The sequence below is a fragment of the Polypterus senegalus genome, chromosome 15 (genome assembly GCF_016835505.1).
Source record: "Polypterus senegalus isolate Bchr_013 chromosome 15, ASM1683550v1, whole genome shotgun sequence".
Taxonomy (NCBI): Eukaryota; Metazoa; Chordata; class Cladistia; order Polypteriformes; family Polypteridae; genus Polypterus; species Polypterus senegalus.
In genome coordinates this window covers 106,463,407-106,483,841 of record NC_053168.1, presented here as the reverse complement: position 1 = coordinate 106,483,841, position 20,435 = coordinate 106,463,407, and the positions used below count along the sequence as shown (strand labels likewise).

At 36.5% G+C, this 20,435-nt stretch overlaps 1 protein-coding gene across 27 annotated transcripts in view; it reads left to right on the top strand.

The window, feature by feature from the left end:
• The window catches only part of lrrfip2 (leucine rich repeat (in FLII) interacting protein 2), a 182,960-nt gene that overhangs the window by 29,417 nt on the left and 133,108 nt on the right, over positions 1-20,435 (top strand). For all 27 annotated transcript variants that reach the window (XM_039736217.1, XM_039736215.1, XM_039736213.1 and 24 more), the window contains exon 2: positions 2,544-2,716. In XM_039736217.1, coding sequence (XP_039592151.1) covers positions 2,627-2,716 — 90 coding nt within the window. In that variant the 5' untranslated portion in view covers positions 2,544-2,626. The remainder of the gene's footprint in view (positions 1-2,543; positions 2,717-20,435) is intronic.

Sequence of the window (20,435 nt, the reverse complement as noted above, 5' to 3'; positions counted from 1 at the left end):
GTTTTCTCTTTATTTAGTTTGAGAAAATTACTATTCATCCATTCAGAAATACCAGTAAGACATTGTGTTAGTGAATCGAAAGAGTCAGAGTCATCAGGTGCTATTGATAAGTACAGCTGTGTGTCATCAGCATAGCTGTGGTAGCTCACGTTGTAACCTGAGATAATCTGACCTAACGGAAGCATGTAGATTGAGAAAAGCAGCGGACCCAGGATAGAGCCTTGTGGAACACCATATCGGATATCATGTGTCTTTGAGATTTGATTACCACAACTCACAAAGAATTTTCTCCTGCCAGGTAGGATTCAAACCAATTTAAGACACTGCCAGAGAGGCCCACCCATTGACTAAGGCGATTTCTAAGAATATTGTGATCAATGGTGTCAAATGCAGCACTCAGATCTAAGAGGATGAGAACAGATAAATGGCCTCTGTCTGCATTTACCCGCAAGTCATTTACTACTTTAACAAGTGCAGTTTCTGTGCTGTGATTTGTTCTGAAGCCTGACTGAAATTTATCAAGAATAGCATGTTTATTGAGGTGGTCATTTAACTGCATAATGACTGCCTTCTCTAGAATTTTACTTAAGAAGGGCAGGTTAGAGATGGGTCTAAAATTTTCAAAGCAGAGGGGTCAAGATTATTTTCTTGAGCAGGGGTTTAACTACAGCAGTCTTAAGACAGTCTGGGAAGACCCCGTATCTAATGACAATTTACTATGTCAGAATATTGTCAATTAGCACGCCTGATATTTCTTTGAAAAACCTTGTTGGTATTGGGTCAAGGACGCAGGTGGAGGGTTTCATTTGAGAGATTATTCTATGTAATTCAGGTAAATCTATCCTGGTGAAAGCATTTAATTTGTTTATAATGGAGTACTGGGGCTTTGGAGGTTCTGCAGTGTTGGGGAGATATACTATGTTATCTCTAATATCATTAATTTTTTGATTGAAAAATACAGCAATGTTCTCACAGGTTTCACTGGAAGTATTCTGGGGCATTCCTTTGTGTTACCTGGGTTTAACAGACGATCAATTGTAGAAAATAAGACTCTGGGATTACTAGCATTGTTATTTATAATCTTAGAGAAATAGCAGCGCCTCAAGACGGACTGTGTTATTGTATTCTGTTATTTTAACCTTCAATATCTCATAATGGATAGTTAGTTTAGTTTTCCTCCATTTACGCTCAGCTCTACGACATGTTCTTTTAAATCAGACACTCTTTGGGTCTTCCATGGAATAACAATGCTAGAAGATTTTTTAACTGTCTTTTCAGGTGCAACTATGTCAACAGCAGCTCTTACTTTAGAATTAAAGTTTTCCACTTTACTATTTACATTATCCTCACTATTATAGTTGGCATTATAAACGGACTGATTGCTTAGAATGTTTGTAAGTTTTAAAGCTGCTGATGAGTCAAAGAAGCGTTTTTTAACAAAATGCTTCTCATGAGTGTTTTCTATTTTTATTTCTATATTAAATAGTAGAAGGAAATGGTCTGATAGACCAATATCAATGACCTGCTTTAAATCAACTTTTAAGTCCTTTAGCAATCACTAAGTCTAACGTATGACCTGCTTTATGTGTAGGCTGATTAATGAGCTGTCTCAAATCAAAAGAGTCCAGGAGGTTCATGAATTCTTCTACTTTTTGGTCACACTGATTGTCGATATGAAAGTTAAAGTCTCTGACTATTAAGAGTGCGTCATAGTTTGTAATTAAAATTGACATTAAGTCAGAGAATTCCTCAAGGAAAGATGCGTTATATTTAGGAGGTCTATACACGGATAATACTAGAACGTGAGAATCTCCATGAATAACAACGGCGAGATACTCAAAGGACTTAAATTTACCAAAACTAACATCTTTACATTTTAATCGGCTCGAGTAAATGAGTAAAACGAGTTGGTTACAATGCATTGCACAGTATGTTGTGTATCCAAATAGAGTCTGTCCACTGATAGAAATTGGAAGTTATTGTGTTACTATGTTGAGTGAAAGCACACAACATATAAGATGCAAGGCATTTCATCAGTGCCATCACGAAACATCAAATTTCCAACTCCACAGCCTTTCTTAATAATATTTGACTCGACACAGACACAGTAGGAGCTATCAATACGAAGACTGTCTTGCTCAGAGCCAATAATGTGTGGGCATATGTGTAGTGAAGCTGTGGCAGCACAGTTACAATATGTAGTGATTAGAGTTTTCTGCCTTACAGGTCCAGAGTGCTGGATGGAGTTTGCATATTCTGCTGAGTCTATGTGAATTTTTACCCTCTGTGTACTCTGGTCTTCCTCCCACATTCCAAAAACATGAGTGTGTGTTAGTTGCTGATTTTAAATTCACTTCTACTTTCTCTTCATACTTTAACAGATGTATGCAAGTATAATTTTTGTATTTTGTTATAAAGGAGAACATTCTAATTACAATAAAACTGCATATGAATGTACAAGTTTAATTTTAATGTATTGCACATTTTAATATTAAGTCTATGCACTTTAGGTAATATACTGTATTATGTTTTCTTGTTTACAGCTCTTTACTGTGAAGGAGCTGACAAAATTAAAATTACTTTTTACTGGACCACAGAATATAAGGATCAAAAGTAAATTAAGGAAATGGGGACACCTGGAAGTGGAAGAAAGCGTGCTCCTATTAAAGACAGATTCTCTGCAGAGGATGAGGCCTTGAGTAGCATTGCACGGGAGGTTAGTGGAAAACATTTTTTAAATTTTTCACTGTTCTTTTTTATTGAGAATCATCATATCTGCCAACATTATATTAATATATTTTCAAAAGTTCAATTTTGTTTTTTAGCCCATAATTTAACCACTTATGTATAGGATTTTTTTTAGTTTGGTGGGAAGGATTTTAGTATAGGATTGATTTTTCTTACAGTTTCCATGCACTACATTTATTCAGTAACAGTTTCTGAGTAGTACTTGAAAAAGAAAAAATTTGAAGTTAAGATTATATCCATGTCATATCAATTAGTGAATGACCAGTTCATTTAGAATATTTTCGTTTACATAAACTTTATATCTGTGTTTATAGCAACCTACTCTTGAAAACATATTTGTTAGAAAATTGGACATCTGTAGAAGTGCTTATTTCAATCAGAGAATGATTGTGAAACCTCCGTTCACTTATCAGGGTGGTGTAGGTCACTGTTTAAAAGCAATTAATCTCATTATCTTTTCATCTCTTCTTAGAAATTCGTAACAGTACTAGTTAAACAATGTATACATCAGACATGTCAAACTCACACCATTGGTGGGCCACTTCGACTGCCAAATGTGCATCAGCGGGCCGCACTGTAACAAATACTATTATACAAAGCTACTGTAACTTTCTTTCCAATACTGAAAACTTTAAAAAATGTAACACTTAAAGTTTAAAGAAAAGCAATTTATTTCCATACAATCTCCGTACAACAGTGTACAATTAGAGTCTTAGCCTCTTAGCTAGGTCCTTATATTATTATACTATATTCATTATATTATATTCATTGCTTATATATGAGTCTTACAGTGTGAGATCTATTTCTTTTGTCCCAACACTTGGCATCTCTTGTTAGTAACCAGTTCGTCAATATCAGGCTTAAAATCTTGTGCAGCTGCAACTTTTATGAGCAATGTGTGGTTTTGGTAGCTTTCATTAATGAAAACAATTGCTCACAAAGGTAAGTGCTTCCGAACATAGACAGTACTGTCGATGCCAACTTATGGATCTGCACATACGAGGGCAGCAGGTAAGCATACAAGCCTGGCACACCAACTTTGTTGTATTTTGCCTTCAGAATAGAATCTGACTGCAGTTCAATCAATTCCATTTGGATATTCTCAGGCGCATTCTCAACGTTGTAAGAGAACAGCACAAAGTCCTGTTTGTGTGAACTGAAATCACGAAAACGCTTACTGAATTCATTGCTCAGTAATTCAAGTTGGAAAGCAAATACTCCAAAAGTTTACTTCAAAGTTTATATTATAAAATAAGCCGATATGCAAAAAGCCACCTGACCTACACATATTTTACAAACTCAAAATCACAAAAATATGTTAATAAACAATTCACCAACTTCTCGCGTCCACTTCAGATCTTCAGCTGTAGTCTGCACTAACTGTTCGTTACAATACTAGCACAAAATTACATAAAACTAGAGCAAACAAACGTGAAAATATGCAGTATATTACTACTCGTGATGGCCAGTTCTGCCCAGTGGCCAGTCTCAGCAGCCCAGCTAGTAGTGTAGCCTAGCAGGGGCGGCTCTAGGCTCGTGGCAGTCCTGGGCAGAGAAAGAATTGGTTGCCCCTTCCCCTGCCAATGTCAATATGGTGTCTTATGCACGGCGGATGGCCACTTCCGTTGCGGACACTGCATAGCCGCCTCATGCTCATGACACTCTTCTATATGCGCGTGTCCATAACTTGAAAACCAAGTGGTGGCCCATGATATTCTCATTATGGCAGAACGTTATAATACTACATATAGCTTACTGCTCCTACTCTAGCGTCATTAGTAAATCCGGCGTACTAATTAACAAGAAACACAATGTTTTCGGCCACATTGCAGTCAGCTGTGTTGTTACTTTCTCTTTCTGTTTTTTATTCAATATATATTGCCTTGGCGGCCCTGTGCAGGTGCACAGTTTGCACATGCCTAAAGCCGCCCCTGCTGCCCGCTGCTGCAGCCTAGCACTTCAGGTGTGACGTTGCGGCTCATTAACTTTGGTCAAGGCTCTCGGCTATACTAGCAGATAACGTTTCTGGTACCGTAATGCCATGGGAAAATGCACTTTTGTCAGAAGGCAGAAGTGAAAAAAGTCAATAAGTAACGCCGAAGATGCAGAATGATTCAAACACAAACGATAGTAATCATTTTGTCAGTAAAGATAGTTTGCTCTCAAAGTATGCACAAATAAGTTTTTGAATTAATTCTTTATGGGATAAAAGTGGGAATAACACATTTTTTTTTATTAATATAAAATAACATGTATGATTCCTGCACCTGCATGCTGAAATTTTCTTGTACAATTACAAAAGAATTTTCAGACATGACCTTTGGTGTTTTCTTTTCAACATGCGTTGATGCAGAGATATTTCATTAACAGTGAGCCATTGTCATTTTTATGTAGTTTTTACTCACGTTTTTATCATGCAGTATTTCATCTTCCAGAGTAATTCATCTACTTGCAGTCTCATATGAGTGCAGTACTGACTTTATTGATACTGTTAAAAAAAAAGAAAAAATGCCGACACTGTTAGGTTTTCTGAACTTTGCTTTGGAATTAGTACCAATATATCCATTCTTGCGACATCCCTGTTTGTAGGTCTTAATCTTTTTTAGTCATTACTTGCACTACAGCTTTTAAATATATATTTACTACACTTATACAGGTGTTTTGATTCCCCACACTCATACCCGTGAGAGTACCAGCTAGACATTCCTATTTCTTTTGAGGTGTAATTAGAAATATGGATTACGATTTTAATTACGAAGTACAGTGGTACCTTGAGATACAAGTGCCCCAGTGTATGAGTTTTTTGAGATACAAGCCATCACTAGGTAGATTTTTTTGCCTTGAGTTACGAGCCAAAATTCGAAATACGAGCCATCAAAAGAGCTTGTCCCCGCACATTCCGAGGAATTTAGAACGGAGGAGTTGACGGAACTACAGATGCGGCAACATACTAAGGTTCTGCAGGAGATCGGTATCGTGGAGGAGGTTATCTCTTAAAGTGAGATAAAGGAAGTGTTTGCAATGTGGGAAAAAGTTTCGAACTTTAAAGAAAAGAAACACCCTGATAAAGTTACCACTGGTTGTGCAGCAGCGCTATTTAATGACTTGCCTAGCACTTTATTGAAAAGAAACACCCTGAAAAAGTTACAACTGGTTGTGCAGCAGCGCTATTTAATGACACTTGCCTAACACTTGACATTATTGAAAAGAAGCCCTGAAAAAATTGCAGCTGATCGTGCAGCGGCGCTATTTAATGACACTTGCCTAACTCATTTCAGAAACATTCTATAGGGGAGGACTAAACAAAGCTCCTTGGATAGGTTTCTATTGAAACCCCCTTGAGAATGAAAGTGACGAAAGCGTGGCAAAAAAGAAAAAACGAGTGAAGAAGAAAATTAAGTTAAAAAAAAGTGAAGTGAAAGAAAAAAATAATTTAAGCTGAAATGTAATATCTGCTTCTATAGCTTGTTTTTTATGGTACTGTTTACTGTATTCATTGCAGAATTTGGCTGCAGTACATATTAAAAACTTAAATTAGAAAAATAAAATTAGATGTTTATTAAATTGCTACAATTTTCATTATGCCTTTCATGAAAACTTTTTTTTAAATATTCAATTTGCTAAAATTGCTAATATTAACAAAGCAATGTGGACTGTTTAATAGATATATTTATATGTGTATGTATTCAAAAGGTCAGTGAGTAGCTTTTATTTTTAGGATATGTAAAAAGCCACATAATTTTAAAAAATCTAACAATTGCTGTTATTGAATTGATCAGCTGAAAAAAAGATTCCTTCCTTTTTATTTGTACCTTTAACAGTCATAGTCTGTATCAACCAAACCTAATCCTAGAAGAAATTGATATCAGTAAAGTTTTGTCTTTGTTTAGAGAAGCATAACAAAGGAGTCATTTAGTAAACTTTTAACCCTTTTTTCGACTGGAATAATATTTTTAGGGATGATGCCACATGGTCACACATACAGCAATCCATTTTAAAATTTTAATGTCCTCTTGTGTTAATTCCAGCTTTATTCATGTGGGTCTTTGTTTTTGATATCTACAATATTTAAATTAGAAATATGGTCAATGCCTGAAAGTTTGTGAACCATTTTAGATGTGTATTATTTTAGATAATCACAGATATAAAGTAGAAATATGGTAGATAAAGACTTTCAACACAGAAAAGGAGATTTGAACTCCTAGATTATTTATCAAATCACCAGTTATTTTTATATGCAATTATAGCAATTATAAAGTTACACAGTTGTGTCCTATTACCAATTATTGGTCTCTGTCCTCCTGGAGGAGATTTTCTTTTTGACCCTCCCTCCTCTATTTAAAACCTCTGCCAGCTCTCTTAACGTAAAGTGTGTCTTGTCATAATTCTCTTCACGTCTTGCTATAGCATTTGAATGGAAGTCGGGTCCGGGCTTTTAGATGTCAATCCAGAACATGGAACCTTTTCTTCCAGTTTCTCATTGATGTACCTAAGAAATATAGTCCTTGTTTTGAATGTACAGGAAGTCCCCGAGTTATGGACATCCGACATACGACTTATGAACAGGGCCGGAGCTGCTTCTTCATCTGTCTGGGGAATGCAACGCAGGCTCCTCTGTAGCTGCCTCTCCGTCATCACCAGCCTGGGGACACTGCAAGCAGTGGCTGAATGGAGGCTAGGGAGGGGCGGTTTCGATGCTTGTGCAGTGTAGCGTCCCTTGCGCAGCTCCGGTTGATGAATGGGGCAGTGGGGGACGCACCCCATTCTTTCTCAGTGTGTGGCAGGGTGCACGGCAAGTGCTTGTGTGCGGGACAGAGGCTTGATGGGGCGGAGGGGGGTGGTTCGCTGCCTGCCTCCCGCCACGCCGCCTCTGCAGCTACTGCTCCTGACTGGATGAAGGCTGGATGGGGCAGAGTGAAGCGTTTCACTGCCCACCCACCACACAGCCTTGCAGTGCCCCTCGAACGGCTGCCCCGTACGTTCTCGGTGGGCAACTGGTAATGCTGCAAGCAGTGACCCACTTGTGGGTGAATGGGGGAGGGTGGGGGGCAGCATTGTAGTATGCCTCGGGTGGCTGCCTGTTGAATGGGGGTGGTGGTGGGCGATTCACTACCCGCCTTTGGCCGCTCCCTGTTCGCTCTTGGTGGGCTGATGCTGCAGGTAGCATACTTTATGCAGTTGGAGGTGACTGTGTTGTGGGCGAATAGTGAACCGCCCCTCGCTTCCCCCATTTATTCTCAATAACAAGCCTGCTTGTACTGTTATGTACATAGTAGGAAGTTGTGTCTCGTTCAGTACACTAGACGTGCTGATGAGGGGTGCCTTCCCGCTGTGATAGCGTGTACAGGGCTGTGCAGAAGAGCTCATCTTAACCTTTTCTCTTCACCCTTCAACAATGTCTCTGAAACAGAAATCTAATGGACGTGCTGGTATTACAGTAAAGAAGAGAAAAACCATCACCATGGAAAATAAAGTAGAAATAATAAAAAGGTCAGAAGGGTGAAACTCCATCATTCATTGGCAGAGCACTTGGTTACAGTCGATCAACAATAGCATTTATCAAAATAATGTACCTGTTCCGACTTACATACAACTTAAACTTAAGAACAAACCTAAAGTCCTTTCTCATGCGTAACCCGGGGACTGCTTGTAATTGTTTGTTTTAGATTCAAGTTTCTTGTTCCACTTTTAAGACCAGCGTTTAGGAGAGGAGAAAGCAACTGCGAGAGTATGACAATCCCATTGAGTATGATAAAATCCTCAACGACCATGACTATGCTTTGGCTCCAGATCCAGCAGTTGTCGACCTAGCACTTACATGTCTCTCAGAGAGATCATCCAGCTGAGGAAACAGAATTGATACCCTTACAATAAAGCAGCGGTTTGGCTTTCACCGATTTGCTGGTTCAGACAGTGGCACTCGCTTTTTTACAGTGTAAGATGTCCAACAGACTCCTGTTAGTATGTATTGTAGCATTGGTGCCGAGCACCACAATGGATGTTTACATAGCTGTTTGAGGTGCCTCACTATACTTAAAAGGGCTGCTTGGTTTTTGCCACACTAGTTGGAAAAAGCATGTGCGACTGTGCAGAGCTGACATTTTTATAGGTACTCATGCTGTTGATGATGTAATTAATGCCAGCTCATTCTTTTGGGAGCCAAACCTGGCTGATACAACTTGTCCAGTGCCTTTGCAGTATTAAGCTTACATACATATTCACCTGTCATTGAATAAGGTTTAATGAGTAATTATTGAATTTTTTTTTTGTTTTTTAAGAAGCCTAATGTAAACTTCTTATTCTATGTGGCGGGTGCCGGAATCCTTAACTGGCCAGGACATCCAGAGTGTGGAAGGACCGGGGTAGAGAGTATTTGTGGTACAGTTTTCCCCCCTGGCTGATAGATGGTTTCAGTGGGGCCATGGGATATGAGCATTTCATTATTCCTCTTGCTTGTGGGTTAAAGAGGCCAGAGATATGGAAAAAGTGTTGAAGGGTTTTCCCCCCTTTTGGGTAAGCATTTTTAGAAAATGGGAAGGATCATTCCTTTAACCTTACAATCCAATCTTTGTATTAGCTTTTGGGCTATTAGATAGATGAACGTGAAACACTGGTCATGGATAACTTTACTAAACTGTAAATATGTAATATGTGATTAAATGATCACTGTGGTAGATTTTAACAAAGCCCAAGATAGGAATATTGGGTGTTTTGATGTAGTTGTATCAACTAGCAATTTTAGAAAGACAAGAACTAGAAGGTGTCTACAAAGTAACTACAATCAATGTGGACAGTGTGGTACCACAAAAAATGACATTATCGCAAAGAAATTTACATAGCAAACCAGGATGCTTCTTAAAATAAACAATTAATTCAGTATCTTCCAATTACATGTTACAAGGACAAGCTAAATTGTATAAAACTATCTAGCAGCCTGGTACAATGTAACAAGTAATAATGACAAGTAATCTAAGGTGTTTAAATTAACATCTTAGCAATTCAGAAGGAAAGTTTTCAAAAATTATTTGATTTCAAACTATGTAAATTATATATTTCTTTGCATGTTTGAAAGGAAATATGCCATCTTAGTTCTTTCTAATAAAAAAAAAATTAAACGGCACATCCGTCATATAATGTGCTGTGTTGTTAAGTGTAATACAATAAATATAGTGCCTTCAAAAAGTATTCAGCTACCAAAATTTTTTTCATATTTTATTATTTCAGATCTAAACTTTCATTTATTAAAGTTTGATTTTTTTTTCTAGCTGATCTACAAAATCATCTGCATTCCAAATTAAAAGAATTAAAAGAATTGATAGAAACACCTTTAATATTCTACTATAAAAGGAAAATAAAATATAAATTGTGGGATAACTTTGCTCTAGTGCAGTGTATTATCAGTCTGTTGATGGTGTTCTTAATATTTTAGAGGAGTAATTTCTCGCTTTGTATAAATTTTCCATGGAGAATTCTTTCAGGTCACTACACCTATGGGGTCTTTCCAGAAACCCAGTGAAGAAGAGAACTGCATACCTTGTTTGCTTCTATTAAGTTGCAGTTGTTTAAAGTAGTCCGAGATCCATAACCGCTTAGTGTAAAGCCTGGATTGACGAGAAGGTAAATTTTGATCAGTACAGACAAGTTCTGGAGGAATACGGTTGCCCTTCTATTAGAAAGCTTAAACTGGTGGATTGCCTTTCAATAGGACAATGACCCAAAGCACACTGCCAGAACAAAAATGGAGCCGCCTACAACGAGGCAATATATAATAATTGCTATCCACTGCCACTCCACAGCTAATCTGGTACAACTTGGTCAATTTTGCAAGGAGGAATGGACAAATTTTATTATACTGCATTGTGACTAATTGCTGTAATAGCTGTGGAAAGTCTAATGAATAAAATACTGAACAGGGACGGCGTGTGTGTGCATTTGTAAATACATACAAACTTTTTATAATTTTATTTCTTATTTTGGGCAGCACTGTAAAAAGGAGTATTTCATTTACAAGTAAAAATTCAGTCAAAATATGAACATTTCAGGTTGTGACAATAATTTATGTGATAAAGAGATGAATACTTCGGCAGTAGATATATCTTGAATTATTTTTGTGTATTTATTAATATGGAGGATTATCTGCGCAAAATTGAATGGAATCCAATGTGTAAAATACACTGAAATGCAGTGCATGTTGCTTTTCTGAATTTCCTTTTGTCATGATTTTTTTCATTTCATAACTAAAAAGAAATACATTTAAATGATGTATTGAAAAGCAGTGACTCAGGCAACAGGAAGGTATTGTATTTCTTTCCATGGCCTCGTGTTTATTGTATCAAAACTAAATAAAATCAAAGGCTGTATCAGTGTCAAGAGGAAAGGGGCATCAACAGTTTGGGTAAGAGTTTTTTCAGTGAACATTCATACATTAGTTTTGTGGTTGGAGGCAAGTTCTTGTATTGGAATCTTTTCCTATTGTGCCTTCCTTTTAACATTCTGTTATTTTTTTTCCCTTTAATACAAATTGCCCACTAGCATCATTCCCTATTATTCACACGACTCTTCTAATCGTAAAACAAATATTTTTCTCAAATACACTGTGTGCACAATTATTAGGCAAGTGAGTATTTTGACCATATCATCATTTTTAATGCGTATATTCCAACTCCAAGCTGTATTAACTTGAATGCTTATTGGATTTAAGCACGTCAGGTGATGTGTATTTGTGTAATGAGGGAGGGTGTGGCCTAAGGAGATCAACACCCTATATCAAGGTGTGCAGAATTATTAGGCAGCTAGTTTTCCTCAGGCAAAATGGGCCAAAAAAGAGATTTAACTGACTCTGAAAAGTCAAAAATTGTAAAAAGTCTTTCAGAGGGATGCAGCACTTTTGGAATTGCTAAGATATTGGTGTGTGATCACAGAACCATCAAACATTTTGTTGCAAATAGTCAACAGGGTCGCAAGAAACGTGTTGAGAACAAAAGACGCAAATTAGCTGCCAAAGATTTGAGAAGAATCAAACGTGAAGCTACCAGGAACCCATTATCCTCCAGTACTTTCATATTCCAGAGCTGCAACCTACCTGGAGTGCCCAGAAGTACAAGGTGTTCAGTGCTCAAAGACATGGCCAAGGTAAGGAGGGCTGAAACCCAACCACCACTGAACAAGAAACATAAGTTGAAACATCAAAACTGGGCCAAGAAATATCTGAAGACAGATTTTTTTCAAAGGTTTTATGGACCGATGAGATGAGAGTGACTCTTGATGGACCAGATGGATGGACCTGTGGATCAGTAATGGGCACAGAGCTCCACTCCAACGTGGAGGTGGGGTACTGGTATGAGCTGGTATTTTTAAAGATGAGCTAGTTGGACCTTTTGCATTGAAGATGAACTCAAAATCAACTCCCAAACCTACTGCCAGTTTTTCGAAGACACTTTCTTCAAACAGTGATACAGGAAAAAGACCATGATTTTTATGCAGGCCAATGCTCCATCACTTGCATCGAAGTTCTCCACTGCGTGGCCAGCCAGTAAAGGCCTTAAAGATGAAGGAATAATGACATGGCCCCCCTTCCTCATCTGACCTAAACCCTATCGAGAACTTGTGGGAACTTCTTAAACGCTAGATTTATGGGGGAGAAAAACAATACACCTCTCTGGAGAGTGTCTGGGAGGCTGTAGTCACTGCTCCACAAAAAGCTGATCGTCAACAGATCAAGAAACTGACAGACTCCATGAATGGAAAGGCTTATGACTGTTATTGGAAAGAAGGGTGGCTATATTGGTCATTGATTGATTGATTTATTTTTTTTGAAATGTCAGAGATGTTTATTTGTAAATTTTGAGGTGTTTGTTTATTATTCTCACTATAACAGATGAAAATAAACAAGTGAGATGGGAAAATTTTCATTTTTCCTTTAGTTGCATAATAAATCTGCACACTAATAGTTGCCTAATAATTGTGCGCACATATGTATTCCCCTGATGATGTTCACACTCACATTTCCGTTGTGAAACATTCAGGTTTCAGGTTTATTAACATTTTGGATTGACTGATAGCACTGTGTTTGTTCCATATTAAAATTAATCCTCAAAAATACAACTTGCCTAATAATTCTGCACTCCCTGTATACTGTATATGGGTGCACCACAAATACTTGTACCACTAGAAAGCAATACGAGTAAATTCTAACTGTAGTATATTCCCACCTATATTTTACTTAACCTAAGAGGAAACATTTTCAGTGAGACCAGAATTACACCTCTCACTGTTTCTTTGGAATGCCTCATGTCCAGACTCTTGAAGGTGATTGGTCATTCAGTTTCATTTTGTTTTGGCACAGTTAACATGCGTTGTGGTTGTTGAAAGTAATGTGGTATACTCCAAGCATATGCTAAGTGAAATGTCATGAGTTAAATTTTTTTTTTTTAGTTAAGGCACATTTAGAGTGTGATCTGATGACATGAATTACAACACAGTATGCCTTGTTGTTGCATTTCAAATTGATTGGTTTGTTTGTAATTACGACACAAACAAATTATGCCAACATTAAATGGACTGGATTACATTTCATTCTGATACACATAATCTTCCATATATAAAAGCTTTCTGCAAGTTTTTTTCAAAGGTGTGATTTCTTGCAATATTCAATTCAGACATTTCTTAGTAAATTCTCCCAGATTTAAAATTTTTAAATAGCATAACTAAATCTGAAATTGGGATACTTGTTTTTTTATTTTAGAAATTAATGTAAAATTAATGCAAATACTTAAATTAGCACTTGTATTAAAAATTCCATATGCTTTGGGGTTCTATTTGTGTTCCCTGTGTCTTAGCAAAATGTTTTCTCTTGGGTTCATTTGAACTTGCTCTATCTCCTGCATTATTAACATCCTGCTCATGGTGTAATCCTGCTTGCTGGGACAAGCTGAGGAATGTACATCTATCCAGTAGGAATTTATGTGCATAAAAAAATTGCAGCTTTTTTTTTTAAACTTGATTTGTTTTTTCTCTAAAAAAGTGCATTTAAATGGAGGACTTTACAAACAGCATGCTTTGGGCATGTTAAACTACTAGGCATGTTTGTGCCTCTTGTTTTAAATACTTCATCTTTAAAAAATATTTAGAAAGGAACAAAAAAGCATTTCCATACATTGACTAATTTTTTTGTTTCAGCACAGTTCACTGTTTGGCAGGATATTAACAAACTGCAGAGTACTCCCCTGAATGTTTTTTTGTAAGGTAGGGTGAAGTAGTGGCTAGTTAATCAAAAAAGATTACTATGCTTGGTTATACTATAAAATAATTTAGTAGCAAAACTTTGTAGTACTCATAGTGATTACAAAAAAAGTGTGTGTGTGTATATATATATATATATATATATATATATTTATTTATATTTATATTTATATTTAGATATATATTTATATTTAGATATATATATATATATATTTAGATATATATATATATATATATATTCCCTTTAGCAGCTTAATAATCAACCTCATCTTTGATCTTGTCCCACCAGAGAACTCCGCATCAGATTACTTAATGTCATTCATCCATCCATTATCCAACCCGCTATATCCTAACTACAGGGTAACGGGGGTCTGCTGGAGCCAATCCCAGCCAACACAGGGCGCAAGGCAGGAATAAATCCTGGGCAGGGCGCACACACTCCAATCACACACTAAGGACAATTTAGAATCGCCAATGCACCTAACCTACATGATTCATGCAATTCTTTAAATAGGTTTTTATGATTTTTTTTTATTTTTAGTACAGTAAATCCCCTTTCAAATTCAACTTCGATCACATTTGTAACTAGTTCAACAGGTAGTTTTATTACCACCCCAATTCGGAAAAGTTGGGTCGCTGTGTAAAATGTAAATGAACACAGAATGCAATGATTTGCAAATCTCATAAACCCATATTTTATTCACAATAGAACATAGAAAACATATCAAATGTTTAAACTGAGAAAATGTACCATTTTAAGAAAAGATTAATTTCTTAAATTTTGAATTTGATGGCAGAAACACATCTTAAAGTTGGGACAGGGCCATCTTTACCACTGTGTAGCATCCCCTCTTCTTTTAACAACATTCCGTAAATGTCTAGGAACTGAGGAGACCAGTTGCTGGACTTCTGGGAGTGTAATGTTGTCCCATTCTTGTCAAATACAGGATTCTAGCTGCTCAACAGTCCTGGGTCGTCTTTATCTTACTTTTTGTTTTGTGATGCTCCAAGTATTTTCAGTTGGTGAAAGATCTGGTCTGCAGGCAGGCCAGTTCAGCATCTGCACTCTTCCATTAAAAAGCTATGTTATTGTAATAAATACAGTATGCGGTTTAGCATTGTCTTGTTAAAATATGCAAGGCCTTCCTTGTATATACCTTTTGGCATTGATGGTGCCTTCCACATTTGCAAGCTGCCAAATTTATAGGCACTAATGCACCCCCATACCATCAAAGATGTAGGGTTTTGAACTGTGCACTGATAATAAGCAGAATGGTCCCCCTTTTCTTTAGTCCAGAGAATGAGGTGTCCATGTTTTTCAAAAAGAATTTTAAATTTTGATTTGTCTGACCACAGAACAGCTTTCTACTTTGCCTCAGTCCATTTTAAATTAGCTTTGTCCCAGAGAAGACGGTGGCATTTCTGGATAATGTTCACATATGGCAGCTGCTTTGCATGATAGAGCTTCAACCTGCATTTGTGGAAGGCACAGCAAACTGTGTTCACAGACAGTGATTTCTGGAAGTGTTCCTGAGCCAATACAGTGATTTCCATGGCATAATCATGTCTGATTTTTAATGTAGTGCCGCCTAAAGGGCCTGAAGAACACGGGCATCCAATATTGACTTTTGGCCTTGTCCCTTGCTCATAGAGATTTCTCCAGATTCTCAGAATCTTTTGATGGTATTATGTAATGTAGATGATGGGATATTCAAAGTCTCCACAGTTTTACTTTGAAGAACATTATTCTGAAATTCTTCCATAATTTGTAGGCGCAGTTTTTTGCAGATTAATGTACTACTTCCCATCTTTACCTCTGAGGGATTCTGTAAATTCAAGATGCTTTTTTATGCCTAATCATGTTGCCAATTAACCTAATTAGTTGCAAAATGTTCCTCCAGCTGTTTCTTTTAGTACCACTTTTTCAGCCTTTTGTTGCCCTGTCTCAACTTTTTTGAGATGTATTGCTGCTATCAAATTTAAAATGATAATTTTAAATGAAATGAAATTTAATATTTTTCATGAAATAGTAAAATGTCTCACTTTCAATATTTGATATTTCTTCTATTGTGAATAAAATACACGTTTATGAGATTTGCATATCATTTCATTCTGTTTTTATTTATATTTTACACAGCACCCCAACTTTTTTGGAATTGGGGGTGTAAATTTGTGTGAGACTCCATGTGTTTGGATGGTTTTGCTAAATTTAGCAGCATTTCTTTTGAATCTGAATTTTAATATCATTGTACTTTTAATTATGTTTAATGCTTCTGCCTTTTGTGTTTTGTATAGTCATAGTTATAAACTACAGGACTATAATTTTTAATGTAATCATAAACAATCTCAGCAGCCTCACCTTGATCATGACTTTTTACACTAACAGGTCTTGAAAAGCAGGTAGTGATTTGCATATCTGGAAATCTTGCATCTGGGTGGTTAACAACTGTGCCTATTTATTTTGCATTAATTGTTGTGCTGAGCTTGATAACATTAGCAGCAACTAAAATTATACCTGAACTATGGCCCACAAGCAAATGTCAAACTGAATTTATTGACTTAAGAACTGCAATCATTATTAAGAATGTGTAGAAGTGACCAAGTGCTGTAATGGCCATTTGTGATTTTGTACTTAATCTAAATTATAATAATATTTTCTTAAGCAACATATTTAAATGTATGTGGCAACAGATGCTTTCAATTTGTTTGATTATTCTGCATTGCCCTCCAAGTAGCAGAAGTACTTGGATGCAAATGGAGTTGGTATGTGAATGCCTATTCTGAAATAGCATCACATTCAGTGAGGGGAAAAAATCTTAGCTTACCTTCATATATAAACTCTTCTGCTTTTGGGATTTACCTGCAGAGCAAGGCCAAATATGCAAGTCCCTGCAGGATACAGTGAAGGGTTTTGCTTTCCCTCTTTGCTCCAGAGATTCATTTGCATCACAGAAATGAATAGTACCTATTTATTGTATTATATTGATTTTGTCTTTTTAACATTTTGGACTGTACCCAGACCCAGAAAAAATAACAAGCCTTGTAATCGCCCAATACTCGTATATTTATTTTTTTTCAGGCAACCAATATGTTATCCATGGCTACTTGATCTGATGCAACAGTCTCACATGGACTACTTCAAGTTTATTTTTATGCAGTTTCTTTTTTTTTTTTTCTTTTTTTTTTCGGTAATGTATGTGTAAATTTGGAGACCTCGTTCCATTATTGCTTAGGGCTTGCCAATAATAAGTCAGTCAGTCAGTCATTTTCCAACCTGCTATATCCTAACACAGGGTCATGGGGAAGATAGTGATAATTATTGAATATTATAAACTCTTTAGTGACGATAAAATTGTGGTGTGTCTGTTTCTTAATAAAGTTTTTGAACACATTTCAGTGTTCAGAATGGATAGCAGCTGATATTTGGAAACATTTTTGCTTTTTGTAAAGTTAAGTAACTTTGCTAAAAGCATTTACATTTTTGAACTAAAACGATTACTTTCAGGATGTTTTTAAAAATGGTATAAAACAAAACTACCCAAAATTCAGCAGAAAATTCATTCAGGTCAATGGTGGGTCAAAATGTTTAATTTCTTTAAACATTCAGCAGTTCTTCTGGCAGAAATCAGAGTAACTTAAAATCTTAATCCAATGCCAAGGTTGCAGCTTTTTAGTTCATGAGTTTGGGCTCTGGCCACTAGAGAAGTTTCTTCTTTTCTGTCATGGAGGTTATATGTACTTCTAAAACTAGGATAAGGTGAGTAACCTGGTTACATAAAAATTCATGTTTGCATGTGCAAGCAATTTTCTGGAGTTCTCCTTTGTCAGAACACTCCAATGTCATTAAACTAAGAAAAAAAACAGGTTAATATTGTCATTAGCCATTGTGAATCCAAAAAACGAACATGAAGCCTGTTGTAATTTTCTTGTGTTTTATACATAGATTTTAGTCCTTCATGTGCTGTAAAGTAAATAACATTCATTCCCTTTTTTCATCTTTGACATGAGCCCTTTAATTTCAGGTATGGACACTTGATTACACTGTTTTAACATGTCTATAGCAGATAGCTAGATGAAAATTAAACTGATACTTTATTAACAATTGTCAGTTACCAGATTGCACACAGCACAATTTTTTCTGCTGGGCTATGAGCTTAAGCCCTGCAAATGACCTTGTATGTGTGCTTCTTACCTTACGTCCAGTGTGGCTGTGATAACAACAACGTGGGGATTTTTACTTCAATAAAATAAGTATTGTTTTAGATTGCTCATGAAAAAGTAATTGAATCACGTAATGCACATTGCTTGTAATGTGTTATTGCTCCTGATTGTGCTGCTGAGTGTAGCACTGCACGTTCAGTGCACCAACATAAATTTAACAATTACTGAAATATAGATACAGATTATTTTAACCAAATTGATCTTTGTGGATGCGTCTGTGACTTTAAAATTGTGTGCAGTGAACTGAGTGCAATGAGCACGCACTGGCTGCAAAAACTTTAACTGCAACATTGAATTTTGATGGAGTTGGCAACTACTGACCCGCCATATGCTTATTACTGTTAGAGCATTTTTTGACAATTAGATTTTAGTTTTGGCACATGCTTGTTGTTGTAAAGATTACACTCATATATGTGCTTACAGGTGTCGATTTATAAATATTGATAGGTTTTTTTAAATTTCCACACTGCAGTGACTCAGTCGATCCATGCATTGCGAACAGTTTTAATGTGTATTGCTGTATTTATATTTTGAACATAGTGCTCATGGCTGACGAAAGCTGTCTTGCCAGAGCCTGCATCGAAATGGACATGAGCCTCAAAATTGTAAAACATTCTAATTGGTCAGATCTTGTCTGTTTTGAAAAGACCTTTTGCCCTGCAAGGCTTTTCAGTGCTAGGATGGTGGGATGCAAAATTCAAAATGCCAATCCTTAATATCACATATTCAGATCATATGGGATTTGCACTTAAACCTGATATTACCCATGAAACATCTGTATTTCCTTACTTTGTTTATGGTTGTGAGGATCTTTGTACCCATGCCTATTGAAACCTCAATATATCTGCAGGCTTTGCTTATGATCTTAATTGTGCAACACTCTATTATGACTATGTTAGTAGTCAGTAACACCTCCTTTGGCAGCTTGCAAACATTATGGTAGCTAGCTGTGAGTCCTTAAAATTTTTGTTTTAGAACTTTCCTCCATTTTTCCTTGAAAATCACTTTCATCTTTGAGCATTCTTGAGCTGTCTTATCCACAGATCGTCTGTGATGTTCATGTGTTTCTTGAGTAGACTTTGAAGTATGTTTTGATTTTTTGTCTTTTTGTAGAAGCCATTCTTTCTCAGCTTCAATTTCCTTTTTGACTGTCTGACATTCACCTGAAGGATTTGCTCGTATTTAATGGAATCAACTTTTCCTTGTGCAATGTTTCCTGTGCCTCTAGCTGCCATACAACACCAAAGTATAGTAGATGAATTCCCCATACTTAATAGTTCCTCACATACTACAGTTTTTTTTTTTCAACAAACAAAACCTTTTGTGGTTGTAGCCAAAGAGTACAGTTTTAACTTCCTTCGTCTATAGGACTTGGTTCCAAAATGCTTCTGTTTCATGCAGATACAGTTTTTTGTAATTAGATTACAGGGGAGGTTTTCTTTTGATGGTTTTTCCATGAAGGCCACAACTGTTTGTAAATAATAAACCACAGTAAAGCTGTGCAACACCAATCCTTTCTCTGTTAAACCTATATACAGGCCCTCCTTGCAGCCATATGGGGTTTTGCTTTGCCTTTCATCAGTATACAACAGCCTGTTGTATCCTTATGTTTACTTGGTCTTTCATATTTTCCAACCCTGTACAGTTTCTATTATCTGCCTGGAAATTGCTATCTTGACCTGCTTTGAATAGCCTTTTATAGCCTTCCCTGTGCTTTGGTTGTTAAGTGTTGCACAAGGTTTCAAGAGTTTAGGAATTTCAGAGCTTAATAAATTCTTTGACAACTCTTGAGCAGACTAACACCTAATGAACTTAGCCAGGCCAGGCTGATCAGACTATTGAGTTTGGAAATGTTATAGCTGAAAGGATGCCCAAACATTTGCAAATGCCATATTCATCCTTTTATTAGTACATTGACATTTTTATAAAAATTGCCTTGCTTTTGTTTGTTTGCTGTGAAAGTTGCATTTACTTTCACATGAAAATAATGTGATTTCGCCAGGATGTGTCAAAGGTTTTGCATAGAACTATTGGTACAGGACCATTTTCAAGCTTGATTGTCCCTTTTGAATATCCATATATTTTATGCACATCCACCTTCCCAAGATTTAACCGAGTTTATGTGGAGATGAACAGCTGCATTTTTTAATACTTCATACATTATGGCTAAAATTTTCTTTTATGTTTGTTATGTTAAGGGGCAACTCTAAATTGGAATTGTATGG